Source organism: Podarcis melisellensis (assembly GCF_964234715.1).
Source record: "Podarcis melisellensis genome assembly, chromosome: 3".
Lineage (NCBI taxonomy): Eukaryota > Metazoa > Chordata > Lepidosauria > Squamata > Lacertidae > Podarcis > Podarcis melisellensis.
In genome coordinates this window covers 55,088,237-55,111,541 of record NC_138530.1, presented here as the reverse complement: position 1 = coordinate 55,111,541, position 23,305 = coordinate 55,088,237, and the positions used below count along the sequence as shown (strand labels likewise).

The 23,305-nt window shown below is 42.7% G+C and overlaps 1 protein-coding gene across 3 annotated transcripts; it reads left to right on the top strand.

The window, feature by feature from the left end:
- The first annotated feature begins 1,411 nt into the window (after positions 1–1,411).
- OPRM1 (opioid receptor mu 1) lies at positions 1,412–22,262 on the top strand. 3 transcript variants are annotated; one of them, XM_081905423.1, is made up of 5 exons: positions 1,414–2,253; positions 11,709–12,061; positions 13,872–13,981; positions 14,253–14,392; positions 19,633–22,262. In XM_081905423.1, the coding sequence occupies exons 1-5, from the start codon at positions 2,039–2,041 to the stop codon at positions 19,727–19,729; spliced, it is 915 nt and encodes a 304-aa protein (XP_081761549.1). In that variant the 5' UTR covers positions 1,414–2,038; the 3' UTR covers positions 19,730–22,262. The 3 variants fall into 3 exon arrangements, with proteins under 3 accessions (XP_081761550.1, XP_081761549.1, XP_081761548.1); XM_081905424.1 differs by lacking the exon at positions 13,872–13,981 and having other exon boundaries at positions 1,412–2,253; XM_081905422.1 differs by having other exon boundaries at positions 1,415–2,253; positions 13,872–14,392.
- Positions 22,263–23,305: the final 1,043 nt, after the last annotated feature.

The following is a 23,305-nucleotide window of genomic DNA, read 5'->3' as shown; positions in this document are numbered from 1 at the left end:
TACTGAAAGCATCCTTTCATTTGACCCATGTTTTCTTGATGACAACAGGGAGCATAAGGAATGTTTACAAGAAGTGCATATAGCTTCTTTACTTATTAATTTGTTTATTAACTAATTGGATAAATTTGCAGGCACAGAAGAGCTCCTTCTGAGGGGATGAAGCTTGTTCCAATATATGCTCTCAGTGGCTGCTAGCTACAATCACTATTATGCCTCTGCTGTCAGAACCAATATGCTTTGAGTACCAGGTGATGGGAATCACAAGTGGGGAGAGTGTAGTTGCACTCAGGTCCTGCTGATGGACTTCCCATAAGAGATTGGGGCAGCAGCAGCTTTCTCAAAACTTCTGGATCCAAGGAGTGCCTCTTTAAGAGGGGCCTCACCACACCTCTTTCAATGTGGTGGGCATAACTCCCTCTCATTCTGAGGTATTGGCCACTCACTGGACTGTCCAGCCCACCCTCTCCTACTGGATTTTACGGGCCATGAATTATGATGGGCAAGGGCAAGCATTCTGTCCAGGAACTCAGGCTGCAGCAAGGAAATGGATCTAACGGACAGTTCTTATTTGTTCTTTTCAAAGAAGTTGGTGCATTGGAGACCTTCACCTGCTTACTTTTCTTAATTGTTCTTGTATTCCAAAAACTAGAATAATTTGATCCTGCTGTCAGCACTTTACTACTAAACCTCTGGCAGCTTTTAGCATAAAAGATAATAATCTAATGATGGAACATTTTAAACAATAAAAAATGTGGTGAAGCAACAAAAAGGCAACAGCCTCCCAACCACTTCTACTCCAACACTGTGCGCACCTCTCCCTTTCTAAAAATATATATGCTTTATATCATTTATGGAAGGCCATGTGTTCCCCTGTCTCTGGTAAGGGAAGCTCACACCTGACCAGATTTTTAATGTTCTTTTTCTTTGCAGTGAGCAGCAGTAGAACTGTGCCCGTTGCAGAAAGGCTGTCCTGTGATTACTATGCGAGGGAGACTTCTGGCAAGGGTATAAATGCGGTTGAGTCACGCGGTCATTGGTCTTCCGAATAAGAGCCCTCTTCGCTTTCCTTTATTTAAAACAAACAAAGCACCAATCTGCTGGCAACCATTGGGCACTGCAGCCTAATGCCATCTCATTGTTCTAGGAAAGCTGCGTGAACGGAAAGAACAAACTTTCCAAGTTCGTTACATAATCCAAGGTAGTCGCAGCCCGTAACTCGGACCGCAGACCGATAGTAGCTAAACCCCCTTCCCCTCAACCTAGAAAGCACCGTGAACTCAGCCCTCCGGCCACTCCCTGTGCTGGAACCCAACTCTCACGAACAATTAACCCTCTTCCTGCGATTATTAAACCTCCTTCGTCCTGGAGGCTGCTCTGGTTAGCTAAAGAAGGGAGAGACCGGCGGAGGTGGGGGTGAGGAGAGCGCCACAGCTCGCTCGCGAAGCGGGACTGCCTGATCTCAAGCGCTCCTGCCTCTGTGCAGGTTGGGTTAAAAAGAGTCCCTCCCCGCCTCCTCGTCCCATCAGCTGGAGGCTCCTCCTCCCCATGCTTAGCCATCCCCCTGGCACAGGTGAGCGCGCGTGTGCCAGAGCCAGCTGTGGGAGCGCACGTGTGTGAGTGTGCGGGAGCGCGCGCACATCTGGAAGGAGGGAGCGCAAGCTTTTGGATTGCTTCCTGCCGGCTCCTTCGTCCCGGGCTCCTCTGAGCTCTCCGGCCCTTTTGCTCCGTGCGCTCCTGTCGAAGGAAGCGGCTGCAGCTCAGAGCAGAAGGCAGCGCTTCTTTCGTCTCCCGCTTCGCCACTGGCTTAGCTGGGAGGTGTAACCCACTGGTCCGTCTCCCTCCCTACTTCTCTCTCCTGCGTCTGGGGCAGCTTTCGACGGCGGCAGGGGTCCCGCCCTCCTGCACTGCAAAGGGGAATTTGCCCTGAGGCTGTCCAGTCAGCACCAAGGACAGCTCCCTGGCCGCCAGCGCCTGCAGCCCCTTGGAGCCTCTGCTGAGGTCGGGCGGCCGCTGGCCGGGAGAAGTCCTCTCCGGGACCATGGGGGGCGAACCCTGGAACCTGAGCGAGCCCAACAGCACCCAGCTGTTGTGCGGCGGCCCCAACAGCAGCCTGGAGGCAAGTGGAGGCAGCCTGTGCTCTGCCCACGGGGTCAGCCCTTCCATGGTCACGGCCATCGTCATCATGGTTCTCTACTCCGTCGTGTGCGTGGTGGGACTCTTCGGCAACTTCTTGGTCATGTATGTCATCATCCGGTAAGAGGAAGCGGGTCTTGCGGAGAGGCGGTGGCGGGGTGCGTTCCAACGAAAGGGCCATTCATGCAAACAGGCAAGGAGGGGGGGGGGGCTGGAGGCAACTTTCGGGGCGATGGCTCTCCCCACCACCCCATCATGGAGACTGGAAAGGGAGATGGTTCCCTGGTCGTTTTCAGGGTGCTCCTTCAAGAAAGTGCAGCCAGGAGAAATGCAGTTCTTTTTCCTTGGTGAGGAAAGACCTGGAGAACATACGTGTGCCCTTGAGAACCCAAAAGCTGCCTTCCCCAACCCCTGGCTATGCTTACCACTGCCACCATGTTCATGCCTCTTCCCTCAGGAGGAACTGTATTCGTGGGACTTTGGTGGTGGGGAATCCTGTTGAAAAGAGATGCAGTCATTGCCTCTTGTTTTGATGCCTAAGGACTGATATGCATGGCAGTTCTGAAGACTCTGTACTGGCAGCAAGAAGAAGTGTGTAACTGGAAAAAGAAAGTTGTAACAGGGAGCATGTCTGATTGTGCAAGTAAATTGGTTTGGAGTTGGAGTGGTAGTTAGGTGATAAGAAGACTTTATTTTTTAAAAAAAGAAGAAATTATTCTTGAGTGACAATATGAATTTTTACGGGTGAAGAGTTTAATATATGTATTAGATAGGAAAAAAACTTTGGATCATAGCTCTTCCTATATCCAGGGAGAGAGAAAAGAACAAAACAATAACCCCTTCTCAAGTGGCTCAAAAGCAGTGCCTCTATGGTCAGGTTTGCTGTCTTAGAAATGCATGTCTGTACCCTTTTGCCAGCCTCCCAGCTAATAAATCACTTATATATAAAGAGATGAATACCAACAATCCTTTCGGGGGAAAATAACAGAATTTATCCCCCCTCCTACTGACTTTCATACCAAAATGTTCCCTCTTTATTTCAGTTATGAAAATATCTGAACGCCCCCCCCCCTTTAAAGGTTTGCATTTTCTGAGCAAGTAAGCTCCTCTTCCAAAGAAATGTTGTGCAATATTCTTCCACAGAAATACTTCTGTCAGATGCAAGTTTACTGCAAAGAGATTTGTTGCCCATCTTAAGGGGGCGGGGGCACAACACTTCTGTATGTGGAATGGGATTTCTTGTTGCCTTTGTGAAATTAGATTTCTTTAATGAATGCCAGGTAGGACAGCAATCAAATTTGCTCCTAGCACCCGGCTAACATTTAGGAGAAACGAGATTACAATCAATATCTAAAAGAACACAGCACCATCTATTGAAACGATTGATAACAACAGGTGGAAACGGCTGCTTCTGAGACAACATTGGAAGGGGGGGCGGAAACCAGTTTATTTATCTGAAAAATTGCACCTGTGGTGGACAGAAGCCTAAAGAAGCAAAATCTTAATTTGCAAGTAATAAAGGTATTCAGTCATATTTTAAGATTTAGTAGTACCTGTAACAAAATCTTGCAGTGTACCCCTCTCAAAAGTTCCCTTAACTTACTTCCCTGGGAAACTATATAAGCAATAAGCAGCTGAAGTCAGCCTCTTTTTTCTAGCTGACGCTCAAAATTCATTGGCAACTGAATTTCATTTCTTTTTGTTGGGGTGTGTGTCCCCCCAACCCTTGGGTCCGTGTGTTGACATGCTATTTCAACAAACCTCAGAGTTTTCCAAAGCTTACTTATACCACCCTCTTTTTCTCTCAATGGCCTAGTTTTAACTGCATAACACCAGCATCACCCTTCGGGTTCTAGAGGGCCCTTAGGCAAGACATGCCCTGTGCTCTCCCCCAGTACTCAGAGGGCCTACCTTATCACCATCATAATCACCAGCTTCTCCTACTGCTCTCCCCATCCTCTTCATCATTGTGATGACCCGCTTGCTTGCCAGGCAGAGAGCCAATGGGCAAGCAGGCAGTGGCATCGACTGCTCCTCCCCACCACCACCATTGGTTGAACCAGAGAGGTGAGTGATCAAACAGGAAGAGGAACAGGTCCAGGGAAGCTCTTGTTAGGGAACTCTTTGCTGGGTCACCCTCAGCAGCTGTCCAGCCATGCCAACACTGGACACCAGCCCTGCATTCACCACCTATGTCTTCTCTTAGCGGGAAGGAGTGGTGCATGTTGTTTATACAGCGCTATGAACTCCTTGCAGGCTGACTTGTATTGCTTTTTTTATTATTATTATTTGATCATTTGGTTAAGAACTGAGCTAACTCAGGTTGCACAAGTAGGGATTGTGACTGAGAAGCAACACCACTTTTGACAATGATTATCTACTGTTTATTTCAGCAACATCTGCTGTTTATTTCAGCAGCAGCAATAAGAAATCTGCTCTCTCTGTCTCTTTGCAATGCTATTTCCATCTGCCTGGGAGTAAGCCCTACTTGACTCAGTTGGCTTACTTCTTCGTAGACGCATTTAGAATGTCACTGCTCTTTCGTTTATCTCCTGTTCTTCCTTTATGGGACTCAGGACAGCATGTATGGGGCTCCCACTGAACCTCCAGGAGTCGAATCCACAGTCCCACACTGCTATAAGACTAATTATTCAAATGCATTTCCTTCCTTCTCATCATTGCATAATGACTTAATTGCTTTTTCAACAGTGGTTAGAGTGCCTGATTAGTGCCAGGGAGATCCAATTCAAATCTCCACTCAGCCATTGAGGTAACTAGTTGGCCTTGTTATGACAATAAAATAGAAAAAAAAATTGTGAGCTACCAAAAGGTCTTTGGAGGAAGGGTAGAATAGAAATTATATATATATATATATATATAGGTGTGGGTGTGTATTTGAGCTGATGAATGGTTTCCCACTCCGTACCCCACAATGACCAAGAGCAACATTTTCATTGAAGGCAGTGGATTTGAATTCTAGGAGGCTCCTTGAGAAGCACATCAGCAGCAACCTCACATACTGAACATACAAAAAACCATCCTTTTTAGGTCTATAGGAAAGAGTAGATGAATTTTGGTGTGAGGAACTTGCATTTCAGTATATACTTGGCTATGATGTTCTCTAAGGCTCAAATTACATGTGATACTCATTCACAAGTAACATCCCCCCCTATTTTTTGTAAATCTAATTTTTTATTGTTTTTACAGAACATTTAAAAAGTACAGCAGGGATAGTGTGACAATGCATAATACAGACATTGTTCCTTTTTTTAAAAAAAGAAATAAAGCAAAGTATCTGCTGGGAGAGACAATCTTGAGTAGGTGACTATATAACTCCTACTTTTTAAACGTTTCATCATTGATTCCCACCCCAGTAGCACCTGTGGGAACAAATATATTGGGACCTGCAGGTCTCCCATTCTGGAGAGAAAATCAACATGAGGTTGGGGAAAGTGGCATAAGGAGAGGTAAAAGTGAAGCAGAATGGATAATCCCCTTTTTGTTGGTGCTCTGATAAAAATACCAGTCTCCCACAACTGCTTTTTACTTTTTAAGAAAAGAAAATGCAGATCAAGTGGAGGAACATGAGACATACAAGTATCATGTGTACTTTGAGTATGAATGACCATGGGGAACTCACTTTCTCTTGGTACTGTGAGCAGTTCTATAGAATAATAATGGCATGTTAGACGTAAAGACTGTCAATCAGAAGAAACACTTTTTACTGCCATTGACTGGATTTGAGTAAGCCTTGTGTCTGCATAAACGTGGATAGAGTTACAGTCCCCAAAGTGTTTTTCACTTCCTGAAATTTTGATTATGAGTCATGTTTGATTACATTCCCTGCCGCCGCAATGCAAAGAATTAAGTCATTATTGCAACAGGTAGAAATTGGGTATCCCAATTTATGTCTGCAGCTATACAAAGACCACCCTGCCTGAAAATTGCACAGTGTGAGGACCCTGCATGGAAGGAAGTATAAGCAGAATGCTTCCATTCTGGTAGATTATTTTAGATCCACACAGGCAATTATTTTAGGTTAATACAATGACTGAAAGGATTTGTTTAATCCAAGACTGCTCAGAACATCTGAGAAAGAAGAGCATACAAGTCCAGTCAGCCTCCCTAAATCATGGGCTGGAATTTGCTCAGGGCATTGTTAAATGGTGGTATTTACTGATGTGCTAATGGCCACCAATTGAGATAACTTTAAAGGGGGATTAGACAAATTCATGAAGGACAAGGCTATACCATCACAATGGCTAAACCACCTCCCGGTTCATATTCAGCATACCACTCCGTGCTACTTACAGTGAAACAACAGTGGAGAAAGACTATTGATCTCATCTTCTACTCATGAGCTTCATATCTGATGGGCTACTGTGAACAGATACAATAAGCCTTTGGTTGAATCCTGAGAGACACTTCTTCTGTTCTTGATCAGGAGTGGGGAACCTTCTTCAGATAAAGGGCCACATTGCCCCCTGCTTGCTCCAGTTCTGCTCCCCTAGCCATGCCCCCTTGGCTGCCACAGACTGGCCAGTTTGAATAGTGGGCCTGGTGGGAACCCATGAGCCTCTGCGGCGGCCGAGGAGACATGATAACAGCCAGGAAAATGTCACGGTGCAGTGGGGCAAAGTGGAGGTGCTGCGGTGGGCCACAACCGCCACTCATAGTGAGGTCAGCGGCCATTTTGGCCAGGCACCTGAAACTCAGTAGGGGTGGTGCTTATCTAACTTATTGTGAGAGGGAGTTCCATAGATCAACGCCCAAAATGTTGATTTCCCCTTCAGTGATATTGAATTGGGGTATACAGGGTAAAGAGGTCATTAAGGTTTTCTGGGCCTAGGTTATTCAGGGCTTAGTACATTAACCTTGAACCTGGCCTGGTTGATCCACACACACCCTTCCAGGAGAGCAGGTAGCTTTCTTTGTATAAGCTTTGCAAAAGTATTTGCATACTTTGATTATATGACCTGATAACAGAGTTTGAGGGCCAGCACTTCTTTTACCCTAACAGACGGAGGGATTGTTTGATCTTTCCATTTACCTTCTTGGCATTTAAATACTAGGTGAACTTGGGCCTGTTCCCTAGAGACATTCTTTGTTTGAGACTGCACAGTTATTGTGATCTGTAAACAAAGACCTGAAAAAGAAACCAGAATGTCAGAGCCGTACGATATCAAGAGGCCTGGAAATAGTTCTGCCAGGAACATTCATCTGGATGCAATATGTTGCCTTTGCAAATCCATTAAAATGATCTCAAGCACAAAGCAAATGATTTGCATGCTCTCTTGTCATGTCTAGTGTTGGTGCCAAAAAATTGTCCTTCGGTTTCTCAGAAGCTTTCTTCCTCTGAAAAGGAGGCTTCGGTTTTAATGCCCCATCTTCAAGGCACATTAGAAATGCTTTAGAAATTGGATGGGGGTGCATTTTTGAGCTTACTTTAGCACGGTGAGGTGGCCAGGGATTGCGGGTTTTTTCATTGTAATAAACATTTATCTAGGCTTTGGAGGGAAGCTGTCATCAATGCCAAGTGTACCCCCACCCCACCCCATAAGCCTGTTTGCTGTATGGGAGGGTCAAGAGACCATGATATAAGAGAGGCCATGAGCTAGATCTAAACAGAAGTAGAATCAAAGTGTTTGAACAGCTGCATTGGGGGCTATGCAGTCCGTTTCCAATGAGTATTTTTAGGATGGAGCTTTCAGTCAAAATGATAGCAGCCTTTTACACATATGAAGTGGACCAGGCAGTGCTGCGTACTGAGAAACACTGGAATGTTGCATTAGTTGCTATGGATGTAATCAGTCATATTGTCTTCAGTAAAGTTTGCTAAAAGCACCATTTAAAACATGTATAGTTAAAAATAACATCTCTGAGCGATTTTCTTTCAGATGAAATATTTGGTTTTCTTAGTCTGCTGCTAAGGTAGAAAATGAATTGTCAGTTTATTTAAAATATTTGTATAGTACTTTCACACAGCTCAAAGAAAATGTAAGAAAGCATTTTTAAAACAATAATTAAACACAAAACACGCAAAGTAAAATACAAATCAAAACTCAATGATTGTGAGCTGAAATCTGGGCAACCTACCAATTGCTGCAGCAGCCAAAAAACCTCCCTGATTTTGCAGTCTCTCCAAGATGGCTGTGAGGGAAGAGTGGATTCTGACCTCCTTGGGGAGGTAATTCTAAGCTATTGTGGCAAAGGCTCTAGTCTATGCAGGGATGTTTTATCTCACAATGTAGTCCAAAAAAAGCTGAGGACCCGAGTTTGGGAAGCACTATTCTAGGCACTAGTTTTGCAAAACTGGGACAGGTGCTCCTTGATGTCTTGTTGTAATTGATACCCAAACCAAAAGGCACTCTTTGTCTCATATGATCAGCTGCCCAATGACCAAGGTCAGAGCTACAGCAACGAGATGGAAAGAAATGGAGTAGGATAGTGTTTTGCACACCTTTCACAGGTAAACATGCAGAGATTCCACAGCAGTAGAACCAGGGGTGTCTATTATATTGCAACATTTTCAAATGCAAAAAAGTGACAATATTAAAAATTCAAGAAGTTGGGGTTCAATGCCAAATAATGTCCAAGATCTGGCATCCTTGAGAAATTCCCTTCTAGGGTTAGAAGAGTGGCTGAGGAAACCCAGGCAGATAACAACAACAACAACAACAACAACAACAACAACAACAACAACAACAATTTACTACTATTACTACTACTACTCCACCCCTCCCTTTTAAAATGTAATGTTTAAGCCTTCTGAGCTGCACAGTGAGAAACCGAGTGGGCAATTCCATTCTATACTCACACCTGTGAGGCACCCCATTTAATTCAGTGGGGCTTCCTTCTAAATAGCATGAAGAGAATTGTGCTGTCAGTCTCGGATGTTGGAAGGGGTGAAGCAACACTTTTAGTAGCTAAGGGTGAACCTTCAATGCCTGTCTAGATCTTTGCCCCTCAAAATGGGTAGAAGAAGCAAAAAAGATGATACAAGATAAGAAAATATAAACTAGTGTGCATCATTTATACAGATCTTGTTGTAGATTGATTTTTTAGCATGGAATACAAACACAGACCATACTGTAGCCAGTAAATCTCCTGACTCATCCTGACTGCCTACATTGACTAGTGACATCTCTTAAAGGTTTCAGTTGCAGCAGGACTTCTCAATCCATCCTGGCTTCCAAGCCCTACTAAGTGTAATTCTGCCCTTAATGGTCAAAAGCCTTAGCACAGCCATTTGCTGGCGTTGCCTATGTACCTGAATGTTAACGTTGCTTAAGAGAAATTTCATTTGGAAAAGATATTAGCAGCCATCTGGGGATGGCAAATAAAAGAGAATTGGGAGCATCTTATGAGTTTATATTGGAAGGAAAATAATAGATCTTCTGCCAAGTATCTCGAGTTGTACTGCTAGGATTGCAATAAAGAAATACAAATAAAATGCTTGGTATCGCCTCTTTTTTCATTTAGCTTTGGCTCCTGTCATAAATATGTAATAAAAACCATGAAACAAAATTATGAGAAAGTGTCAAAGCGAAAATAACTTTAATCATAGAAAAACTCTGGAGGTGGGTATTACATATTCCATCTCCTTATCTGTCCTATTCTCACTCGGTAACAATAAAGGAGCAATGTAAACACTGCCCTCGCAAACAGGAAATCATCTTTCCTAAATGGAAAAATATGCTATTCTTTATAGGTGTGGAAAAATGAGACAACTTCATCATAAAGATAGGACAAAATGCAACATGGCCTAACCTAAGAATATAAACTGTAATAGGGAGAAAATGAAGAAGGAGGTTAATAAAAATGTAAAATTTGAGACAGCACATATTTCTTAACCAGATTTCCCAATAGCTACATAGATGGTTGCCCAGGGCAGCAGTTTATAATGGGTACCAGTACTGCAGCATCAGATAGAAGAGACCTTTCCAGAGAATCATTGGTACGCCTGCTTCTTTTCCTCAGGAATATCATTAGCACAGTTTATGAATTCATGTTGGTTTATGAATCGTGTGTGCATACAGTATAAGTCAGGAGTAACAGGGTCTGGCCTGTTTGGCTTAGCAAATAACTAGTCACAGGGATAGGATTGCAGCTTTGAATATCAGGCAGGTAGCATAGCCAAGTGGGGCGACCTATAATTTAATTCTAGTGACTTAAAGGAATAAGCTCCAAGATATTCTGCCACAGCAGGAGCACATATGCAAAAAGGCACCATAAATTTAGGGAGATAGAGAAAGGGGTTTCTTTCAAAAATGGGATTTAGATGGGATTGAGTCAGCATCAGAGCCCTAGCTTGAAAAAGAGCTGTCCTTATGCTCACACAGCCCTACTATCTTCATGCTGATCTCAGGTCTGAGAAGGGGAATGTCCTCAGTGAGGACATCCCCCCCCCTCCTTTAAGGCTATTGATAAAGGCTCTGGACAAGGGTTGTGCTAACCAGGTTATGAGTTAGTGTATTTTCTTTAATACTCATTTTATTTTTCAGTCTCTTTACATATAAAGAGCCCTGTGTGGATGCTAAAGCTGTGCAAAATCCATGTGACTATTTCCAGGTGCAGGACAGGAAGCACATAAAGCGAATTTATGCAACCAGCCAGAGTACATCTCTGCTTAAGCCATGCCTTCCTGCTCTTGATCTCTCTTAGATATCTCAAAACACAGGCATCACGTGCCTTTCTTGCAGACCCCTTTGCCCTTTGAGTTGGGCTCAACGACACTTTGTGGTAGACATTTTTTTGTTGCTCTTTGGCAGCATACAGGGCAGTTAAACCCAAGTACCTCAGTTGAATTCTGTTCAGTGGAACGGGCAGCCTTGTCCTATGGGACTGCTTAACTGTTGTGGCACAAACAGGAGTTTATGCCATTGATACTTAAGAGCATCCCAGCTACAATGAGTGAAGCAGAGCTTTGGGGCTGTGTCCATAGACGAGATCTAAAATCACTTTGGTTCTCATTGGGTAAGATGCTGTGAAATAGCCACCTTGCTCACCACCTCAATTAAGTGGCCCACAAGAAGAACAGGACAGAGCAAAACTCCAATACAGGAGGGGCATTCTCGCCCTGCCTAGAATAGCTTTCCAATGGTATGATGGAGAGTTGTGCTCTCCTCTCTGTAAGAACATTGTTTTATAAGTATTAATAAATAAGTGTTTATATACAGTTATATAGAATTATTGCATGTATCTGTTTATGTGCTTGTTCCTGTACGAAACCCAGAATGTATAGGTACAAAATATGTACATAAAATTATTTATCTAATTATGTGTATAATATGTGAGAAATGTTTATATTTCTACTACTAGAACAGGTGGAGGGAAATAGCACGCTTCTCATCAAGATCAAGGAGAAAAATAGGAATTAGAGATAAAATATCTACAGATAAACTGGATACTGAGTCCCCCCCCCCCCGAAAATTCTTTCTGTACCATATTGCTGGACCAAGGCACAAAAATACGTTATTCTTAATCCCTAGTCCTCAAATCAGACATTAGTCTGGTTATAATTGTGTTTGATCTTGTTATAGCTTTTCATTCCTCTGCTTTGTTGACTTTCTTAGATATACCAAAATGAAGACTGCTACCAACATCTATATTTTCAACCTTGCCCTGGCGGATGCCTTGGCAACAAGTACGCTGCCATTCCAAAGTGTGAATTACCTCCTGGGAACATGGCCGTTTGGTACCGCCATTTGTAAGATTGTTATCTCCATAGATTACTACAACATGTTCACAAGTATTTTCACTCTCTGCACGATGAGTGTGGATCGCTACATAGCAGTTTGCCACCCAGTCAAGGCTCTGGATTTCCGCACCCCCAGAAATGCCAAAATTGTCAACGTCTGTAACTGGATTGTTTCTTCAGCCATCGGCATCCCAGTTATGGTGATGGCAACCACCAAAGAGAGCAATGGTGAGTAAGGATTTCACACACCATTTCCAGATGCTCAGTTATTTCAGCAGTGGCAGGAAGGCAGGGAATGAAGGAGAGAGAAAAACTCACGCAGAAATCAAATTTCTAGGTTAAATTCCAGTTCCAGTAAAAGTCAGAAAATTCAGTAGTACATGTAATTTACAATGAAAAAGGGACTTTTCTATACCTCACACTCACTCAAATGGGGGACTCAAAAGGCATCCACCCCCAAATGGCGATACTTCTACCCTAGTGAGAACTCTGACATTTGGTTCACACATTGAGACACACTGATTGTGGAAATGGGAAGTGGATCTTAAAGGGAGGACATTTGCAAATTAATATCAAGAAAGAGAGGAATGATACCCTCCTAAGCATTAAGGTACTTCCAGAACACCCAGAAGTACGAAATTTGGTATACACATACATAAAACATGAGTCACAGCAGTGATTACTGGGAATGCATCAAAATGGGATATTTTAATACCTAATGAGAAATAATGTTTACCTAAAAACAGAGGCTGACACACTGGCAAAGAACAAGCCAGGCCACAAGTACAATGCAAAATAGAGTTGTTGAAGGTTTCTTGGTTCTTCACACACTTCCATCAAGCTGTGATTATGTGGGTAGAAAGAAGAATTTCTAGACGCTGCAAAGAACATTATGGTTGCATAAAGGGAGCCTCATTTAGAAGTAGTGCATCTACATTTTATTTTTATTTTTTGGCTAAATCTGTCTCTCTTTATGTAACCCATAGAAACTAAGCAGTTTAGGATACAATCCTGCACCCACTTTCCTGGGAGTAATCCGCTTAGAAGACAGTGGGAATTACATCTACATAAGTACATATAAGGTTTTGCTGTTACCGGTAATCAATAAACTAATCAGCTAAGAATGGGATTATATCTTGTCTATTATAAAGTAAGCCGGACCATTCCAGTGGGACTTGCTCCCAAGTTAATGTATATAAGTTGTGGTTCATTTAGTGATGGAGACCCGGTTTAAGTGGTGGCACTGTGATTTAAAGGCACACTTTTATATTTAGATTATTTTAGAATTAGATAGCTACTTATAACAGGGAATGAAAAAGCAAGATATTTAACATGATTTTTTCTAATAGCAGTGAACGACACTTTTTGTTATTAAATAGTAAATTATCTCCGACTTTCTTTTGCTCCTAACAGGAAGGAAGGAAGGAAGGAAGGAAGGAAGGAAGGAAGGAAGGAAGGAAGGAAGGAGATAGCTATGAATTCCACTAAGCTATCTAACAGTCAAAACGATGCTTTTTGCCCAAAACTATTGCTGGTCAGCTTAAGGAAGCCTAGTTATGTGAATCTTACCTATTTTCTCTTTTTGGAGAAATGCTTTTATATGGAAAATAGGCTCATTTAAGCCAACAAGACTCTATTCAGGGATATTTTCCTTGCACAGAAGCACTTTATCAAGGTCCCTGATTATGCAGAGGGTTCTGCTCATTTTCAAGCAAACATGAATAAAACTTCTGCAGACAACTCCCAGTCAACATGAGATATTCAGGGACTGAACAGGCAGACATACCTAGGGACATTTGGAGTGGGACTTGTATGTGTGGCCCTGCCCTTATTGACCTTTTGAACACTGAATCTCCCCCCTCCCTAAAAATTCTATGTTGTAAACATCACACTAAAAGTCAGTAGGTTTTCTTACAGGCTCGCACCACAGTAGAATATAGTTATGGGCTTGGATGGAGGGGGCAAGACGAAGAACAGGATTAAATGTAAATAAATAATTCTCTCAAACCTCATTTCTTTCTTTTTCTTTTCCTCCTAGGATCTGTTGATTGCACCCTTATCTTCTCTCACCCAGCATGGTATTGGGAGAACTTGCTGAAAATCTGTGTTTTCATCTTTGCCTTCATCATGCCTGTCCTAATTATCACGGTATGCTATGGGCTCATGATTTTACGCCTGAAGAGTGTCCGAATGCTCTCTGGCTCCAAGGAGAAGGACAGGAATCTTAGAAGGATCACCAGGATGGTCCTCGTGGTTGTGGCTGTCTTCATCGTCTGCTGGACCCCCATCCATATTTACGTTATCATTAAAGCCTTGGTCCATATCCCAGAAACTACTTTCCAGACCGTCTCCTGGCACTTCTGTATTGCTTTAGGGTACACAAACAGCTGCCTTAATCCCGTCCTTTATGCCTTTCTAGATGAGAACTTCAAAAGGTGTTTCAGAGAGTTCTGCATCCCAACAGCTTCAACCATGGAGCCACAAAACTCCACCCACGTCCGACAAAACACTCGCGAGCATGCCTCCACCGCCAACACGGTGGATAGGACTAACCAACAGGTATGACTAGCAGTGGAGATGTCATCTCTGGATTCGGGAATCCCTCCTGGAGATGACATGAATTCTGAAATTACAGTCTTTACTGATGTGTAGCTTCTGGAAGATGTGCCACTCTTTTTGATTTGTCTTCCCTAGCTGGGGAGTCATGGAATGATGAATCCAGACATCATCAGACCCAATTGGGTTTTGGGAAACTAGAGAGCTCCCAGATGTACCTTGCATGGCCAGGCCCTTGTCTGTGTATCATTGTGATATTTATTCCATAGCTGAGAAAAGAGGAGATGCTTTCATAGTTTTGGAAGCAACAGAATGTTTGCTATTGCTTAACATTCTAGAACTGTATATATTTTAAGAACTGCCTTGTACCCAGTCAGAATCAATGTACCTAAGGTCTGTCAGCCCTTCTAGCACCTGGCCTTACTGCCAGCCCACAGGGCCCTTGACAGTCCTCCTTCTTTAGACTTCTGATTGGCAAGCAATAGACTTTCAGTCAATACTTTTAGACATGTCTGCATCACCATGATTCATACTACATGAGCAGACCCTGATGATCCATTTTCCTACCATGGCTTTTGTGAACAAGTAACCCATAGAATTATTTGGTTGTGATCTCACCTTGAAATAGCTATCTATTTTGCAATGGGTCATATGGAAATTCACAATGGGGAGGTGCTTTTGTGAGCAAGCTCAGTTGGGCTGAACTCACAACAAGCCCCCGATCTTCTGTTGAGTATTCACAATTTATTCAGTAGAGGTATTCCCGGTTCTCATTCCAGGGGCATGTGTGTGTGTGTCTTGGGGAAGGCTGTTCTTGGGAAAGATGCCCTCTGTTGTGCTCCTTGGGCACAATCCACACAAATGTTCAGAGGGAAAGAAAAGGCACTTGAAGGATGCTCTTTCTTCTCTTTGCTCCTGCCACTGCTCTTAAGCTTAGAGGGGACAAGTGAAGAGGGAGCAACACCATGGAGAGGGGGCAGCAGGTCCAGGATAGAGGACTAGTGTCCAGCATCTGTCGGTGCCCAACAGTACTTGCCCCAATATCCCAGCCATGTGAACTACCCAAAGTACAGGTGTTTCACCTTCGTTTTGTAAAGAGTAACTGCCAGGGTTCATTCCCACCACAGCTATCAACCACTCATGTGATACACAGATCCCCCTACTTTCAGAATTGTTCAAACAGCCCTTTCTCCAAGTCTGGCCCTTTTGCATATTTCTTCTTTATCCTCCATGGTGACTCTCTTCCTCTTCTTAGTAATTCCTCCCCTTTGTCCTCCACCACAGACCACATTTCTGGGGCTCCATGACAGATTTTCATTGTGCATGCATGGTGGGCATTTGCAATGGTGGTGGAGAAATCATTGCAGAAATAAGGGACAGCTGATCAGACAGTTAACAAGGTTGCTGTTGGTGAAGAGCAGCAGGAGAAGGCAATAGATGCTCCTTTTGCAAGCTGGTTTGGGTCCCCAGATCTAAAGGTGTCAAATCTCTCCAACCAAGGCCTGCTTGAGAGCCAGTGTGATGTAGTGGTTAAGAGCGGTAGTCTCCTAATCTGGGGAACCGGGTTCGCGTCTCCGCTCCTCCACATGCAGCTGCTGGGTGACCTTGGGCCAGTCACACTTCTGTGAAGTCTCTCAGCCCCACTCACCTCACAGAGTGTTTGTTGTTGGGGAGGAAGGGAAAGGAGAATGTTAGCCACTTTGAGACTCCTGAAGGGGAGTGAAAGGCGGGATATCAAATCCAAACTCTTCTTCTTCTTCTTCTGCTCAGAATTTACCTGAAGTGTAGTTACCACCTCTAAGTAGCAAGCAAAGATATCAAGATAATTTACAAGTATTACTTCATTATCTTGAGACGAGCATTGTGGCTGAACTGAAATTCGATGACTTGGAGGGTGGGGAAAGGGGCTACACTACTAATATTGGTGTGGAAATATGGTAAATTTACGGAGGCCTCCTAAATGCCTTAATGTTTCAACAGGAACTTTGAGTGCCCTTGTCTAACGGAAGTACTCTAAATTTGGCAAATTAAAGGAATTTATGTGCCTGGTTCTAAGAAAAGACCCACTTAGATGAAAAATCTAGGAATATTTATGAAGTCCTCCCACTTTGCCTGTGTGGTTTGTTGAACCTTGCCTTGAAATGGCGACCTGTAGGCACTTGTCAATATTGTAAAATTACATTCTTATCTATAGCATTCATAACCACAGGGTTCAGGTGAGTATGTGTGGTTCTCCCCTTCCCTGCTGCAATTTAATCCTCACCACAACAAGTGAGGTAGGTTTGGCTGGATGGCATGATAGGGAACCAGTCCAAGGTGACTCCATGAGTTTCATGGCTGAACAAGGAATTAAACTGAGTCCTCCCACTACTCTAATTCAGCTCTCCAGCTTTCCATTTCTCTTTGCATTCTTCATTTGAAGTAGTTCTGAGATTCAGGGTCAAGGCCCGTGTCCTACTGCGGCAGTCCAAAAATGCCACATATGCATCCTTTCCAGTATTTATTTTAGCCGGGAGATTTTGCCCAAGGTATTTTAGTATCTGAGGCAAGTGGTGGGATGGTAACAACCCCCAATTCCATGTACAGAAACTGACTGGTCTGACAGCCAGTTCTGATTTCAAAACTGACAATGGGATAGTGTCCTTCACTGCACCTGAGGGCAGCAGGCTAGTTTCAGGTGTTTGGGAGAACCACTGCCACTATCATTCTGAAATGTGCAGGCTGCACCCCATCAGAGAAGATGATAATACCTGCAAATTCTATCCAATTCTGGAACAAAATGAAACAGATTTTCTTTTTCTTTTTTAATGTCAAATTTCAAAGGTACCCTGCATGCAAACCCCCTGGATATATCTACCTACAATTTGGCAGGTGTGATCCAATCTGGGGACAGGGCTGCAATTCCTGCAAATTACATCTAGTTCTGTGAAAAGAAAAGAATCACTATTTTCAGATTCTCCATTATAGTGAAAGTGGGGTCAGGGAAGCTTTATTGTTAGCAGATGGAATATGGTCTCAATTAATGAGTTGAATTGGAAAGATACAGAACAGCTCTGAAACAGACCATACTGCTTCCCAAAGCTACAGATGCATGCTAAATCTTGTGAATGGCACACAAGCCCATAGGACTGCAGCTCTTCAGAATGTTCCAAGATTTAAAAGGACTGTATGTAGGGACATTCCGGTATCATTTCCTTTCAGCTTCCTATACCTCTTATTTATATGACTCATTTTCAAAACTGTTCCATAGCCCTCTAGCAGGTGAAGGAGGAAATGAGAACTACCTCGTATTTTTGTTGAATTTGTTTGTTTTCCCAACTTTAAAAATAAAACCTTAAAAGTGATGGGGGTGTTTTTACTAAGCAGTAGCAATGTGAGTCTGCAGTCATAAACAAAAAATCCTTAAATACTACTGCAATCAACTGGATTTTAGTGGCCTGAGGATAGGATTGTTGCTACATTACATTCAAAAATAGGGTCAGGTTTCAAACAATAGTTTTTCATCAATGGCTACAGAAAAGAGAACATCTATTAATGCAGTCTACAAAGGACCCATTGAAGCAAAGGAACAATTGTACTCTGTGTTTGATATGTTATGTAACATAGTGTGTGTTGTATTTTTATATTCTATATAGTCTGGGATGTGTAGGTCCAAATCTTCAGTTGGTGTAGGTTAATGAAACTTTGTTCAATTCGGTGAAGATATCAAGATGAAGCTCTGCCCACATGCCCCAGTCCTCTGGGTAGAATATTTCATTATTAAGAATCTTCTGAAGTTCTCAACTACAAGTTTGGTAACATGAACCCACAAGGCAGACACTGGACAGTTGACCAAAAGCTTGTCACAAAGGGAACTGCCATCTCAGTTTCAAAGTCCAAATGGATCTACAAATGCACTTTCCCCACAAATCACTCTCATGTTGACATGTTGCTAGAGAAAGCAAAGATAATGTTAGAAACAATTTATGGAGTGTGAAATGTTGGCAACTGAGGAGAGGGGAGGTTTGCATGGGTGAGAAGGAGGAATGGTGGCAGAATTTGATTCAGTTCACACTGAAAAACAAATCCACACTTTCTGAAACAATATGAGAACTGAAACTTTAAAAAACAAAACTTGCAAATTGCTGCAGAAAAGTGGAGAACTGAATTTAGGATTGGAAATTAAGAACAAAAACTGAGAGCTCCTTCCATCCCTAGTGGGGGATGCACAGTGTGTGTTGGAGTGGGGTGGGAATCCCAACATTTAAAAGGGATCCACACTTTGAATTTGAGAAGCAGATCCATTTTGACAACTTCGTAAACATTGTGGTTCTATTGGTGGTTATTAACTTGAAACCTGAAAAGCAAATATGTTTCTTTGTGTGCACCTTCAGATATTTTCTCCTTTAATCTCGCAACTGCCCACCTCCTTTCTGGGATAATAGGTCAGTTCCAACCAGATGGGCTTTTAGAAAGGTTTTGAGGTAAGAGAGAGAAATGGAATCACCCAGCTGATCTGAGAGACAGTTCCAAGCCTATGAGGCAGTAGAGTCTTTTGAAGGAGGTGCTGCCTTAGAATGATGCTGCCTTAGAATGTGTCAGGCCACTTGTGTCCATCCAACTGAATATTGTCCATGCTGACTCTCACCACTTTCCAATATATCAGAAAAGGCTCTCCCAGCGCTACCTAGAGATGTTAGGGCTTAAACCTGTGACCTTCTGCATGCAAAGCTGATGCCTCACCACTGAGAAGCAGCCCTACCCCAGTCAGGAGAAGTGTCCATATCCACTGCTTCTATTTTCCATCTTGCAGTTCTGTATTTTAAATTCATATACTGTTGTGCAATTTTTAGCTCATCCATTTACACAGGAGTAACTGAGGCTGCAAGATGATGGCTTCTCCATGACTACCAGGGGAGTGAATGGAATTTGAAGCTTGGGTCTCCTACCAAGCCATCTATTGCCTCAGATTGGGTTACTTATTCTAAGAAAATACATTAGTGATGTATCGGATACATTGCATGTATTGCAGAGATGAAGCATCAAGGTTTACACTGGAACCAGCCTGGGTTCCTCAGACTTTGTTGTTCCATGTTGTCATGTGAAAGGGTATTCCTTCCCTCCTCAAAATGACTCCACTCTGATTTGCCTCCTAAGAAAGGAATGGCTCATGCTGAGCAAATTCGCCCAGCATCATTTGCAAGCAGCAGGGTGGAGAAATTAGCTCATTTCTTTTCTCTCTCACTGTATTTCTTTCCTTTCAGTTGGAACTTCTGGAAGCTGAAACTGCACCTCTGCCGTGACAGGGCCCCCTGCCGTGTAGCAACCCCAAACCAGTGCCACTGGGTGGCTGTGCTATAAGTGTGGTGGGGATATGGAGGAGACTGGTGCTCTCTCTTGCCCACCCCGCCCCAAGGCAAGTGCCTGCATATAGTATCCATCAGAACGATTTGCTCCAGTAGCAAAATCCCATTGCACAAATAACTTCAAAAGAGATTCTGACCAAATGGGAACTTTGCACTCATCATCTACGGTACTGAGAAACATGATTCTGAGATTAGACAGCCTTACCTTAAACCAGACTCAAACTGCAGTGACTCAAAGCCAGAGTAATCCCATCTGCCCCCTACTCCACTCCCTAAAAGGATCAGAAGTATGGGGAAAGGGAATCCAGTGGAGATTATCACTCAGAAGTACCGTACTTTTCCGTGTATAAGACGAGGTTTTTTTACTCTAAAAAAATGTTAGAAATCGGGGGGGGGGGGTCTTATACACGGATAGTGCATATGCAGGACGGGCAATTGGTTGCAGCTGTGAGCAGGAACTTGTCAGCAGCGATCGGGTGGGTGATTAGTAGCTGCTGCAAAGGCTGCTTAGGATTTGCTGTGGCAATCGGGTGGTTGATTGGTGGCTGCGACAAGGGCTGCTGTGGATTGGCTGCTGCTGTGGCAACTGGGCGTGCAATTGGTGTCTGCTGGCGGTGAGTGGGCTGACACTTGTTTTCTTCTGTGACGCGTGATATTTCAGCATCGGGTGAGTGATTTTCGTGGCTCAACAACTTTGGCAATCCTCCCCCAAAAAACTCTGGGCCATCTCACCCCATTTTCTTAAATTGGAGTCCCCAAAAGTAGGGGGCATCTTATACACAGAAAAATAAGGTATATATCCAATGCATTTGCATAGGACTTGAAATAGTTCATTTTTATCTATATGTGTTTAGTTGTGCAGATTCTCTCCCCACCCCCCCATACAATTATTTCCAACATATCATTCTCAGTGAGAAAAAAATGCTTTTCAAGCTAGCTGCAGTAGCAAGACTGATCAAAGCTACCTCTGAGTGTTAGTGGAGGTTGTAACCCTCATCTGTTGAAGTCCTTCATTTCACTAAGATTTCATCCAAAGAAGATTCTTCATCTATATTCTGTGCTGACTTGCAAAAACAATCTCCTTCTTTACACATTTACAAATATTTGAAGTGCAAAATTATGGAGTGAGGCAGCAGATGGAGTGTGGAAAAGCTTTTGTGTTGTTGCTGAATGTATGTATAAAAACAGAAGACAGCTGTAAATATTGTAAAATACCATAGTCAATACTTGTATATTCAGTGATAGATTAGGAAATAAATTATATCCATATATTATTACATGTGAATAAAATAATTGTTTGTGTGTGTGAATAACTACACCTGTAAAGTAGTTGAGCATTTCTAATATACTTAAAATTGATTTACTAATTATGTAGCAGGAAATTATAGATTTTGTTTAAAATTAAAAGATGGGCAGTCATATTATATAAGGTTTTCTGTTCTGTTACCAGTGCCATCATCTGCTCCTCTGTTATATGATAGCAGCAAAAATAATTCACAGCTTACAAAAGCATACTCTGTAAAAAGAAAAAAAAATCTAATCTCCAGAATAAGCAACAGTAATAATTGTCTAGATAATTTGTAGTTCTATATCATTTTCTACTTGCTGTTTAATGTGTGCTGTAATTAAATGGTCAAAAATTACCCAGGAAGCAAAAAGCACTTTGATGAATTTGTGTGCATTAAAAAAGAAAAATCATATCCATGGATTCTTTTTAAAAATTTATGCCACTGCATTTTCATTGCTGCTCTGCTCAGTTGTGGAAGTGGTATCTGCTTAGTGTGTAAAAAAGGAAGTCTACTCTTCATCTTGACTGAGATGATGAAGTTCAGTTACTTTTAAAAGTGAGATCAAGTTACTTTAGCTTTTTGTATCCACGTGTACATGATTATGTAAAAACATGTATGAAAAAGTGCCTTATTTTTCTCTTGCATCTCAATTATCTTTTGAAATCATGCTTTTGCTAGCTTCAGCCTTTGGTGAACCAGTTTTTTTGAAATGTATCATGCAGGTTGATGTTACTAACTGTTTCCCGATTTTGACACAAAATAATGCATTGCACCAAATCATTCCCCCAACCACTGGCTCTTACTGGTGTTGAATTGAGTTTTACTCAGAGTAAACCCACTGAAATTTCAGTGGGTACACTCAGACTAAAACTTAGCTGAACACCATCCCAACCTTTCATTTTTAGAAGTTACCCACCTAACCAACCATCAAAGCTACTAGGCTCAAATCAACCTTCAAAGGAAGAAAGAGAGAAAAGAGTGGTAAAATCTAAGGAAGGGTGGAGGGAGAAAGAAATGGGGGCGCGAGTGTCTTCAACAGGAAGTAGGTCAATAACTTAGAGATTCCCAATTTTATTTTATTTTTTTACTCTGAGATAATGCATCATTTACATATACTGGCCTAAAACCCACCCATCAAGGCAACAGTTAATTCTATAGTGTTTTCTGTCACCTATGCACATGGGCATAGCGGGGGGGGGGCAGGGAGGAGCAGCTACCCCCACTAAATTAATAAAAATCAATAAATGTGATCTTCCATAAAATATCAAAGAACATGAAGGTTTGTAGCTTAGTGGGAAAGTATTGCATGCAGAAGCTCCCAGATATTTCCAGGTAGACCTGTCCCTGCCTGAAACCACGGAGAGCTGTTGCCAGGCAGTGTAGACAATATTGTACTTGATGGACCAATTGCCTGACTAAATATGTTCCTATATTCCTATATTCCTAACAGCAAAGTATGCGAGCAAAGGGCAGCCATCAGCAACAAGGAGACTGCCTGGGCACCATCTGGTGGAAAGGCAGGATAATAACAAACAAATACTGTACAGCAAACCAGTTGTGTATACAGCTGATGAGAACCAGGCTGCTGCTGATCTCTCTGTAAATTGTTTTACACATCAGTTTTGGCTTCCTAATTAGAGCTACTGAAACACTGCAATCTCTCGCAGATAGAATCCAGGCAAGTCAGTCCCTGGATTAAAACTAATTTAAGTATGTTTGTAAAGCACCCAGCACAGTATGCATCTGCATCCTCAAATCTGGCTTTTGAGAATCAACATGTAAAAGTTTTCCTTGCACAGATGTGAGCTGGTTCACCCTAGTTAAGCCAATTCCTGATATATGGGAAGAAAGAGTCCTACCATCTACAACGCAAACCAGGCCCAGTTTCTTACAGTTAGGGGATAGGGCTCTACAGGTGGAAAAAGACAAGTTTCAGTACTAATAGTAAAAGGGACAGAGCACTTTCTTTACTCCAGAAAGTCAGGAAACAAACATGCAAAGCAGCACCAGTCTTTGGCCTGGAGAGTGAACCTAGAAAACCATAGATATAACTCTGACCAGGTTGTTTGCAAGCCCAACTATTTTCTGGGCAGCAGTTGGCCATTGTCTTAAGCAGCTTCCCCATATCTGGTGTCCCCCAGATGTTTTGGAGTACAACTCCCATCATCACTGACTCATTCTGGCTGAGGCTACTGGGAGTTGTAGTCCAACAACATTTGGAGGTCACCATGTTGGGTAAGACTGATCTTAAGGCTCCTCGATTCTAAAGAAAAGCCCAATGG